This window comes from Haematobia irritans, chromosome 1 (assembly GCF_050003625.1).
Source record: "Haematobia irritans isolate KBUSLIRL chromosome 1, ASM5000362v1, whole genome shotgun sequence".
Lineage (NCBI taxonomy): Eukaryota > Metazoa > Arthropoda > Insecta > Diptera > Muscidae > Haematobia > Haematobia irritans.
Window position 1 is genome coordinate 262224230 of NC_134397.1, and position 12402 is coordinate 262236631.

General features: G+C 34.2%; 2 protein-coding genes across 6 annotated transcripts in view; both read right to left on the reverse strand.

The window, feature by feature from the left end:
* Window positions 1-7295: 7295 nt before the first annotated feature.
* LOC142219684 (RING finger protein 141-like) lies at window positions 7296-7869 on the reverse strand. The gene is made up of 2 exons (XM_075288560.1): window positions 7604-7869; window positions 7296-7458 (listed from the first exon to the last, which is right to left on the reverse strand). Exons 1-2 carry the CDS (start codon window positions 7781-7783, stop codon window positions 7360-7362), a joined length of 279 nt encoding a protein of 92 aa, XP_075144675.1. The 5' UTR covers window positions 7784-7869; the 3' UTR covers window positions 7296-7359.
* Window positions 7870-8175: 306 nt separating this feature from the next.
* Window positions 8176-12402, reverse strand: part of LOC142221803 (2,3-bisphosphoglycerate-dependent phosphoglycerate mutase-like) — a 35243-nt gene continuing 31016 nt past the window's right edge. For all 5 annotated transcript variants that reach the window (XM_075291633.1, XM_075291655.1, XM_075291640.1 and 2 more), the window contains exons 4-5: window positions 8536-8797; window positions 8176-8467 (exon numbers count right to left, since the gene is read on the reverse strand). In XM_075291633.1, the coding sequence (XP_075147748.1) occupies window positions 8304-8467; window positions 8536-8797 (426 nt within the window). In that variant the 3' untranslated portion in view covers window positions 8176-8303. The remainder of the gene's footprint in view (window positions 8468-8535; window positions 8798-12402) is intronic.

Below are 12402 nucleotides of genomic sequence, written 5' to 3' on the forward strand. Positions count from 1 at the left end.
CTTACGACATGCTTACGTTGTGCAAACGTTGGGTAATCGATTGTATGGGCTGTCGTATATCAAAAACAAGCAGCGGACACGCCACGCTACGCTTACGAACCGTTTTTGGATGCATAACCAGACCTTTAGAATAAATTTTAATTTGGCGTCTCGCCGCTAGTCGTAGCGGTGTTACGCCGCGAATTTTGAAGAAATACACGTTAACAAGTGTTCGCCTCTCGCTTTGGTTATGTTTACACACTAAAAGACAACGATTTATTTATTTATTGATTGAAGCAATGTCCGGGTATTTTTTGCGTCTTTTCTAGACAATCGATGATTTGCATATGTTGTGGTCCACATCGTTTACATCATGTAATGGACAAAACACCTTGTAGATCGAAAATAAAATTAAGTTTCATCATCTAAATTTTCCCATATACATAAGCTATCAGACCTAAAGTTGTTTTCCGTAAATAAAAAGACTTATTTATTGCATTGTTCCCAACGTTTCGACAATTTTTGTTGTCTTCATCAGGGGAATTCGTCTATTAAATAAAAATACATTATAATTTTGTACTCTTTACAACACCATAAACATTTACACTTACAATATTATTTTGACTTAAGTTACATTGAATTACAGTATACACGAAACATACAAAACAACATAAAGCATAAATTAAAACTAATATCACAGCCGGGTTTTCAGGATTACAACACTGTAAGCAGCACTTATGTTGTCCGTATCTCCTTTTAAGTTCATTGTTCTTTGTCTTATATTTTGTTGTATTCTTAAGCTTTCAATTGTCATTCGTTTTCTCTCTCTTTTCTCTTTGTCAAGTATTTTGCAGTTTTCAAAATCAGCTGTATGCTCAGTGCTTATTATGTGTTGTGATAATGCTGTTCTTTCTTTTCGTTTATCTATGTCCGTTTTGTGCTCTCCAATTCTTTTCTCCAGTGTTCTCTTCGTAGTTCCAATGTATATGCGATCACATTTCTCTTTATAACTCCCTTTGCAGCTGATTTCGTATTTTCACTAAGGAAAAATGTCTAGGGTTAAGAAAAACGATCCTATTTAGATAAAAGCGTTCTTTCACCATGATAACGCACATATACGCCATAGTAATGTATCTCATGATTTGGTGTTGGACTTGGATTCATTTCGACGTCCCTCAGGCATTTTTACTACGTCTCAAGAAAACGATTTTTTAGACGTTAAAACATGGCTACACCAAATTATCGAGTTTTGTTTGTAGCAGTACTTATTGAACCGCCCTCATATAATCTAGAAAAAAACATAGTTGTACTGGTGTTTTACTGAATTGTAATAAAGACTTCTTTTTTTTGAAATAAAAAGTAAAAGCCTTCATTTTTATTCATAAAATGCTCAAATAATAATAAAGGTGCTCATGAATATGAAACATTCAATAAAAAAAGCTTTTGGCAACCCTGACATCAAATATATCCCGTTTCCTTAATGAAAACAACAATCATTCACGAAGTGAGTATTTCCTTTTCGTAGGCATGCGCACAACAATCGTGCTCTATTGGATGAGAGTCGTTGTTTCGGAAAACATCTCTGCATAAATTTATCTATTTTATTAACACACTCTCTGTATTTTTGTTTTCTGGCGATAATTCGTTATTTTTGTTCGAATTTCTTTTTAAACTGACATTTATCTAGTTGTTGTATATTTTTGTTTGTTTGGTGTGTGTGTGTGTGTGGTGTCTGTCCAATTCACTCTCTATTGACATCTGTTTACCATAATGCTTTTGTTTTTGGCTTTATGACATAAACAAAGACTCTTCATGCACAGAAAACCGAAGTATGGTATGTAGGGATGGATGGTTGTGTTCTTGTAGCTAACCCATGGGTGGTATGTGGTCCATAATGTAGATTGGTAATAAACAATGGGAGGGTGGGTGTTCATTTCGCTTATTATAATTAATTCATTTGAAAATTTATGAATGAACTGTCTGTGTTCTACATCCCTAACGAAGCTAATCAAATTCAAATGTTGATTTAGTGTAACGGACATATTGTGAGAAGGTTCTGTGATTAGCTGTTAATGCTATGATATTGCCTTTGTTAATTATAGTGTGACCAATTATTTTTTTCAATTAGTGTTTACAAATTATTTTTATTAATTAATTAGCGAAAATGTACATGATTCCAGCACTTATGGAAAGAGATATGAAAGTGTGATGTTAAAGGTGAATATTAAGTTCGAGTTTAGCCGCTAAAGTGAAAACCAAATCAGTAAAATAAGGCATAGATTAGGTTAGGTTAGGTTAAAGTGGCAGCCCGATTAAGATTCAGGCTCACTTAGACTATTCAGTCCATTGTGATACCACATTAACTAAAAGTACCTATTACATATGATCACTTCTAGTTTTAACCGTTGAACCTTCTCGATTATTTTCTTCTGTTGAACCAACCAGATTGTTCCAACAACATTAGCAGACTGCTTAAGTTAACTTTTTCCAGGTCCGCCAGTAATCTGAAGCTATATGCCCTTAAAATTTGCTTACGCCTTACACAAAATGCAGGACACTCACACAAGAGGTGTTTTATTGATTCCTTTTCCTCCGCATCATGACAGCTCATACAATAGTCATTATACTTCGCACCAATAGTTTTTGCAAAATCGCCTTCGATAACTTGCACAGTGCTCATATTTGTCTCTGATATTTCCGGTATCATCATATTGAACTATTCCAGTCAGCTTTCCTAACATTTGGCGGAAATATGGTGTTGGTGGTATGAACATCAAATTTGAAACTGATGTAGCGATGATCTGAGAAGCTGTGTTCACTTAAAACCTGCCACTCAGATATCATTTCATTCAGTTCTTGCGAGGTCAAGGTGATGTCCAAAAACTCTTGCCTGTTTTTAGTGACAAAGGTTGGGGCATCTCCCTTGTTGCAAAATACCAGATTAGTACGCAAAATAAACTCTATTAGCGACTCTCCCCTTGCATTAGTATCACTACTTCCCCATATACTATGATGCGCATTCGCATCGCATCCCATAATGAGTTTCGTCTTTGTTTTCAGTGACTCCTCAACTAAGGTCTTAACGGCACATGGAGGCATCTCCCTGTCATGTCCCATATAGACCGAAGATACCCAATATTTGCATTTGGCTATTTCTAAATTGGCAACGACAGTGTCTGCATTGCACATTGAAGGAAGCAGAAACAAGTTAAGCTCGTTTTTAGCAATTATACAGGCTCGATTTACATCATTACCAGTATACTGCAATAGTTTGAACCCCGGAGTACTTAATTCACATATTTTGTTTCTATAAACATATGGTTCTTGAATAAGAACTATGTCTATGTCCCCTTTCATCAGGAGAACTTTTAAGGCAGCACATGCAGCCTTACAATGATGAAGATTTATCTGGAGGATCCGTAGGACCATCGAGATTTTCAACAACCGTCACATCAGCCGCTTCAATCGAGTCATCAAGAATGTCCTCTTCAGAGATATCGGTGACTCTCGCAATAACTATAGGTTCAACTTTGGTGAGTTCTGAGGCAGTAGAAGCCTCCTCACGCATACGGTATCTATCCATGTCTTCAACTTTGGTATCTTCCTCGACTTCGCAAGAGGATCCGCTTACTTCTGATTCAGACAGAGGCTTACCCATTTCTGAATCCTTTAGCTGATCGTTTTTATACACCTTCATTTGGATATAATGAAAGCCATAACATACACGGCCATGAGACTTTGCTAGATGTGGCAAAGACTGAGTGTTCAATATAAACACTGCATGCCGTCTTGGCCCATCCACTTCATCCAAACGGCCAACCTTCCAATCAGCTGTTGGCAGATCTGGATTGCATTGTTTCAGTCTATTTAAAATAGATTCAGGGTCAGGAGGGTTTGCAGGTATCCACGCATGTGCTCTAGGTCTAGCCGGTATGTCTTTCTTCTCGACTAACTCTAGAGTAGCTCCTTCCCAAACTTCACCAATTAGTATCAGAGCAGCTTTAAAACATTCTATAGACCTCTGGTTCTCAAATGCAACTAGCTTAAATCGTCCTTGATACCAACCAGCCTCTTGGTGTCGAGGATCTGGACCGGGAAACTTTTCCAGCACCTGTGAGTAGACGCCAGACAAAGCATTCTCAATTTCCCCCCATTTTTGCTTTGGAACCATACCGTCCAATGCTCCTTTATTTATTATAGCCATCACAAGGCTGTCTTTAGCAAATGAGACAAACGATCGTTGATCCCTTTTGGAGGATGGCAGCTCATCCGGTGATCGTTCCCTTTTTCCAGCCTCAAGAATCCCTTGAGCCCATTTTAAGGAATCGCTTTGTTTAGCCGACAACGTGCTTGGGTCGACAGATCCTAATTTCTTTAGGAAAAACAAAGCATTTCTGCGTTCCTTGAATCTCTTTCGTGAGGGATTACCTCCTTTTGATGCCGTTACCTTGGAAAAGGTTCGACTTGTCAAATTATCGCCACCTGTCGACCCGTCTACAGGTCGACTAATTGGGCCTAACTCTTGGTCATTGCCCAAATTTATAACTCCAGTCGATAACCGTCCACTGGGTCCTGAAGTTAGCAACCCAGTGGATGTCTTTGAATTTCTCTGCATGGTGGCCTAATATCCCACCACACTTGAAATTCGTAGTAGGTACTTATTACGATGATTTTATCCGCTATTAAAAAACACGTCCGTTCCGTTCGACGGTTGAATTATATAAAATAAGGCATAAAACGGTTTATTTATATTTTTGAATTGAAATTATACATATTTGTTGCAAATTTCATTATAACTTGATGGGGAATAGTCCAAAGCAAATTTTCACAAAGTCTGTATTCCTTAAAATAGATGATTAAAGAAAAGTAATCGTGAAAAAATGACGATTTTAGCGGCTAAATTCGAACTTAATACCCACCTTAAGAGTGAAAATTTTGATTTTCGTATGCAATGTTCTAATTTTTTATAGAAATGTTTAATGTTAATTTTTCAAAAAAAAAAAAAAAAAAAAAATAACATAAAACTTTGGCTCAAATCAGCTAAATATCTCTCCATTTTTGGTAGAAAAAAATCGATTTATGAAATTTCGATATTGACAAAAATCGTATTTTAATTCTGTAAAATTATAAATATCGATTTTGTAGTAAAAAAACTTGATTTTGTCTAGCTTAATAGAGGGGGACATTTTAATAACGATATTTTTATGGCATAACCAAGAATACCAATCGTTGTATCGAAAAAAAAAATATATTTCGAATGATTTTATACGTTGAACAAAAATGAACGAAATTTCATAAGGTTTGCTTTGGGAGCGGTATTTAATCAAATGAATCGTCTACTCATTTTTGGGAAAAAATTGAGATATTTCGATAATTTTAGCTAGATATGTTTGTCCCCAGCAATTCACGAACTTTTTTAACACGCCTGAAAACTAAATTTGTTGGACACCTTCACCACTCAGTGCCGATGCGGGATCTAATGCGTTATGATGGACCCACGTTTTCTTTAATTCGATGTGGAACAGGGATGATAGAAATCATACTCGAAATTGTACGGATTCACACACAAAAAAATTTTGTTGTCTTCAATCACAAAATTGGCAAGACTACTTCCGTATCACAAATTGGGGGATCCAAACTACTTTTTTCGAAGCTCTTTTTATACCCTCCACCATAGGATGGGGGTATATTAACTTTGTCATTCCGTTTGTAACACATCGAAATATTGCTCTATGACCCCATTAAATATATATATTCTGGGTCGTGGTGAAATTCTGAGTCGATCTGAGCATGTCCGTCCGTCCGTCCGTCTGTTGAAATCACGGTAACTTCCGAACGAAACAAGCTATCGACTTGAAACTTGGCACAAGTAGTTGTTATTGATGTAGGTCGGATGGTATTGCAAATGGGTCAAATCGGTCCACTTTTACGTATAGCCCCAATATAAACGGAACCCCAAATTTGGCTTGCGATTGCTCTAAGAGAAGCAAATTTCATCCGATCCGGCTGAAATTTGGTACATGGTGTTAGTATATGGTCTCTAACAACCTTGCAAAAATTGGTCCACATCAGTCAATAATTACATATAGCCCCCATATAAACGTATCCCCCGATTTGACTTGCGGAGCCTTTAAGAGAAGCAAATTTCATCCGATCCGGCTGAAATTTGGTACATGGTGTTAGTATATGGTCTCTAACAACCATGCAAAAATTGGTCCACATCGGTTCATAATTATATATAGCCCCCATATATACCGATCACCAGATTTGACCTCCGAATCCTCTTGGAAGACAGAAATTCATCTGATTCAGTTGAAATTTGGTACGTGGTGTTAATATATGGCCTCAAACACCCATGCAAAAATTGGTCGAAATCGGTCAATAATTATATATAGGCCCCATATAAACCGATCACCAGATTTGACCTCCGGAGCCCCTTGGAAGAGCAAAATTCGTCCGATTCGGTTGAAATGTTGTATGTGATGTTAGTATATGGTATCCACCAACCATGCAGGAATTGGTTCATATCAGTCCATAATTATATATAGCCCCCATATAAACCGATCCCCAGATTTGACCTCCGGTACCTTTTGGAGAAGAAAAATTCATCCGATCTGGTTGATATTTGGTACGTGGTGTTAGTATATGATATTTAACAACCATGCCAAAAGTGGTCCATATCAGTCCATAATCATACATAGCCCCCATATAAACCGATCCCGAGATTTGGTTTTGGAGCCTCTTGAAGGAGCAAAATTCAACCGATCTGGTTGAAATTTGGTACGTGGTGGTAGTATATGATAATTAACAACCATATCAAAAGTGGTCCATATCAGTCCATAATAATACATAGCCCCCATATAAACCGATCCCGAGATTTGACCTTCGGAGCCCCTTGGAAGAGCAAAATTCATCCGATTCGGTTGAAATTTGGTACGTTATGTTAGTATATGGTATCCACCAACCATGCAGGAATTGGTTCATATCAGTCCATAATTATATATAGCCCCCATATAAACCGATCCCCAGATGTGACCTCCGGTGCCTTTTGGAGAAAGTTCATCCGATCTGGTTGGAATTTGGTACGTGGTGGTAGTATATGATATTTAACAACCATGCCAGAAGTGGTCCGTTTCAGTCCATAATCATTTATAGCCCACATATAAACCGATCCCGAGATTTGGTTTTGGAGCCTCTTGGAGGAGCAAATTTCATCCGAGTTGAAATTTGTGGATGACACTCTTTCGTAGAAGTTTCTACGCAATTCATGGTGGAGGGTACATAAGATTCGGCCTGGCCGAACTTACGGCCGTATATACTTGTTTTTGCTGGGATCTTTTATTATAAAAAATATATAATTAAATATAATTTCAAAATAATTTAGTACAAGTATTCATTCAATATGCCAAATGTGAAAACAACCAAAACACATCCCAATACAACGGCGATCAATATCATTAGTGTTTTCTCCAAGAAGGGCTAGAAAGACATGAAAAAAAAACGGTTCTGGTCATTTGGGGGTATGGCAACAATTTGGACGTAACCAGGGTAGCTGGGCCCCGACTCCCGCAATATCGCTCAAAAAATTCTTTGGATCATAGTGGAATTTAAAATGCATATTTACCATAACAGTTGAACGCTTATTCGCCTTAATGGCCGTTCTACACATGGGACATTGATTAGACCATTTATATTTTCTATAGGATTTATGTAGATCCAAACATTCCGCACAAAATGAGTGTCCACAGTTTATGATAATTGGTGAGCGTTTGTCTTCCAGACATAAAACACAACGTTCAGACATTTCAGCGATTTTGATTTGCGTATTTTTAATATTTTTTTTAAGTTGATTAAATATTTATTTGACTTTTGATATAAAGAAAAATACTTTCATAAAAGTCTTCAACAAGGCATATTCGGGAAGGTAGTTTCAATGTTACAGAAACAACAATGTCCGCCGCCATATTAATTGTCAGTCAAACTGCAAATTTTTTTGGTCTTCGAATGAAATTGGGAGTAAACCAATGAACCTATGTATGGAAACGGGCATGCTAGCCACTACGGTGGCTCCCACCTTCTTTCTCCCAGGCCAATTTCAAAGACAACAAATGGTACATTCTCTCTCACTCTCTTTCTATAATCCAGGAAGACATTTGATTTATGTTTTAAACTAAATATGTCCAAATCCTACTTCAATTTCTATGGTATTTGATACGCGCAGTTGTATATCTGTATATATTTGTAAAATTTCGATAATACAACAAATACAAAAACAAACAAAAAAAATAAGTTAACAAAAAATCTAAAATCAGTCATTGCACAATTTAATTTCCAATTAAAGCCACTTTCTCGGTCTCCGCCTTCACATAATCAGCATCGGCCAGATATTGGATTTTGCCCATGCGCCGTCCACTACTTAGATCGTATTCAAAAACACAGGGGACACTATTGGGTATATTAACATCCATAATATCTTCATCGGATATGTCTGAAATTTGGAAATATATATGATGCATGGATTATTGCTAAATTTATTTTTTCTATTACCCTCCATACCTTCAATATATTTCATTAATGCCCGAACCACTGTACCATGGGCCACCACCAATACTCGTTGGCCATTTAAAACTTTAGGCATTATTTCTTGTTCCCATAGAGGTATGGCTCTTAGCATTAACGTTTTCAACGATTCTGTATCTGGAAATTTATCATTTGGTATATCTTTGAGCTTTGGATTATTACGAATTTTGGCATAGTAGGGATTGTCCGGAGTTATCGCTGGTGGGAGAACATCAAAGGAGCGACGCCATATTTGTACCTGCAATGATTATAGAATTCACCAAAAAAATTTAATGCATTGAAATTTAAATTTTAGAAATAAAATTGTAACAAAATTGTCTATGGAAATAAAATTTTAACAGCATTTTCTATAGGAATAAAATTTTGACAACATTTTCTATAGAAATAAAATTTTCACAAAATTTTCTATAGAAATAAAATTTTGACAAATTTTTCTATAGAAATAAAATTTTGAGAAAATTTTCTATAAAAAATAAACGTTGACAAAATTTTCTATAAAAATAAAATGTTGACAAAAGTTTCTATAGAAATAAAATTTTGACAAAATTTTCTACAGAAATAAAATTTTGGCACAATTTTTTATAGAAACAAAATTTTGGCAAATTTTTCTATAGAAATAAAATTTCCTACAGAAATAAAATGTTGACAAAATTTTCTATACAAATAAAATGTTGACAAAATTTTCTATAGAAATAAAATTTTGACAAAATTTTCTATAGAAATAAAATTTTGACAAAATTTTCTATAGAAATAAAATTTTGACAAAATTTTCTATAGAAATGAAATGTTAACAAAATTTTCTATAGAAATAAAATATTGACAAAATTTTCTATAGAAATAAAATTTGGCAAAAGTTCCTATAGAAATAAAATTTTGACAAAACAAATAAAATTTTGAGACAATTTTCTATAAAAATAAAATGTTGACAAAATTTTCTATAAAAATAAAATGTTGACAAAATTTTCTATAGAAATACAATGTTGACAAGATTTTCTATAAAGATAAAAATTTGACAAAAGTTTCTATAGAAATAAAATTTTGACAAAATTTTCTATAGAAATAAAATTTTGGCAAAATTTTCTATAGAAACAAAATTTTGGCAAAACCATCTTGCAGTCTATAGGGCTTTGCCCAAATAAATTTGACAAACATTCTTTTCCTCTGTTGGTTAAGCTACTCTTGTAGTTTAGTCAATGTATGGTTTTAAGCTGAAATAAAAAAACAACAACAATGCTTAAAGAACAAAACCAATAATAACAAAACAAAACAAATGGAAATAAAATTTTGGCAAAATTTTCTATAGAAATAAAATTTCCTACAGAAATAAAATGTTGACAAAATTTTCTATAGAAATAAAATTGTAACAAAATTTTCTATAAAAATAAAATTTTGAGAAAATTTTGTGTAGAAATAAAATTTCGACAAAATTTTCTAAAGAAGTAAAATTTTGACTAGATTTTCTATTAAAATAAAATTTTGACAAAATTTTCTATAGAAATGAAATGTTAACAAATTTTCTATAGAAGTAAAATGTTGACAAAATTTTCTATAGAAATAAAATTTGGCAAAATTTTCTATAGAAATAAAATTTTGACAAAATTTTCTATAGAAATAAAATTTTAACAAAATTTTCTATAGAAATAAAATTTTGAGAAAATTTTGTGTAGAAAAAAAATTTTGACAAAATTTTCTATAGAAATGAAATGTTAACAAAATTTTCTATAGAAATAAAATGTTGACAAAATTTTCTATAGAAATAAAATTTGGCAAAAGTTTCTATAGAAATAAAATTTTGACAAAATTTTCTCAAAAAAAATAAAATTTTGGCAAAATTTTCTATAGAAATAAAATTTCCTACAGAAATAAAATGTTGACAAAATTTTCTATATAAATAAAATGTTGACAAAATTTTCTATAGAAATAAAATTGTAACAAAATTTTCTATAAAAATAAAATTTTGACAAAATTTTCTATAGAAGTAAAATTTTGACAAGATTTTCTATTAAAATAAAATTTTGACAAAATTTTCTATAGAAATAAAATTTTAACAAAATTTTCTATAGAAATAAAATTTTGAGAAAATTTTGTGTTGAAAAAAAAATTTGACAAAATTTTCTATAGACATAAAATTTTAACAAAATTTTCTAACTAAATAAAATTTTTGTTGTTTTTTGATTTCAGCTTAATACCATGCATTGACTAAACTACAAGTGTAGCTTAACCAACAGAGGAAAATAATGTTTGTCAAATTTATTTGGGCAAAGACCAAAGATCCACATTCCTCATCAGCATTCTCTACTTGCAACAAAACTATCAACCAATTATCAGAATAAATTCAGGCAGTTCATTAAACCCAACAATGAACCACACTTGAACCTTCCGAAAAAGGTTTTGCATAATAGCCGGCTTATGCCGAAATAAATTCGTACGAACATATCTCATTTCCTATGCCACTGTCAAATCATCGATTTGAGTGCAGTTGGCTGGGTTTATTTTGAGCGTGCTTACTCTTTTTTCCTCTTTATTCTGATAATTGGTTGATAGTTTTGCTGCAAGTAGAGGATGCTGATGAGGAATGTGGTCTTTGCCCAAATAAATTTGACAAACATTCTTTTCCTCTGTTGGTTAAGCTACACTTGTAGTTTAGTCAATGCATGGTTTTAAGCTGAAAAAAATTAATAAAATTTTGACAAAATTTTCTATAGAAATAAAATTTTGACAAAATTTTCTATAGAAATAAAATTTTGACAACATTTTCTATAGAAGTAAAAGCTTGACGAAATTTTCTTTAGAACAAAAATGTTGACAAAATTTTCTATAGAAATAAAATTTGGGTAGATTATTTTTGGCTCAAGTGGCAACCATGATTATGAACCGATATGGACCAATTTTTGTGTGTTTTGGGGGCTATATATAACTACGGACCGCTATGGACCAATTTGTGCATGGCTGTTAGAGACCATATACTACCACCACGTACCAAATTTCAACTGGATCGGATGAATTTTGAGCCTTCTAAGAGGATCCGTAAGCAAAATCTGGGGATCGGTTTATTTGGGGGCTATATATAATTATGGGCCGATATGGACCAATTTTTGCATGGTTGTACTAAATTTCAGCCAGATCGGATGAACTTTGCGCCTTCTAAGAGGATCCGCAAGCCAAATCTTGAGATCGGTTTATATGGGGGCTATATATAATTATGGGCCGATATGGACCAATTTTTGCATGGTTGTTAGAGACCATATACTAACACCATGTACCAAATTTCAGCCAGGTCGAATAAAATATGCTTCTATTATAGGCTCCGCAAACCAAATCTGGGGGGTCCGTTTACTCAATAACATACATCAATAAAAACTACTTGTGCCAAGTTTCAAGTCGATAGCTTGTTTCGTTCGGAAGTTGGCGCGATTTCAACAGACGGACGGACGGACATGCTTAGATCGACTCAGAATTTCACCACGACCCAGAATATATATAGTTTTTTGGGTCTTAGAGCAAGGGAGCCACCGTGGTGCAATGGTTAGCATGCCCGCCTTGCATACACAAGGTCGTGGGTTCGATTCCTGCTTCGGCCGAGCACCAACAATTTTTTCAGCAGTGGTTTATCCCACTTCAGTAATGCTGGTGACATTTCTGAGGGTTTCAAAGCTTCTCTAAATGGTTTCACTGTAATGTGGAACACCGTTCGGACTCGGCTATAAAAAGGAGGTCCCTTTTCATTGAGCTTAACATGGAATCGTGCAGCGCTCAGTGATAAGAGAGAAGTTCACCAGCAAACAAATTTGGAAGTTCTTCCAAAGGCACAACTTTAAAAGAACTTCCAAAAATGTTCTCACG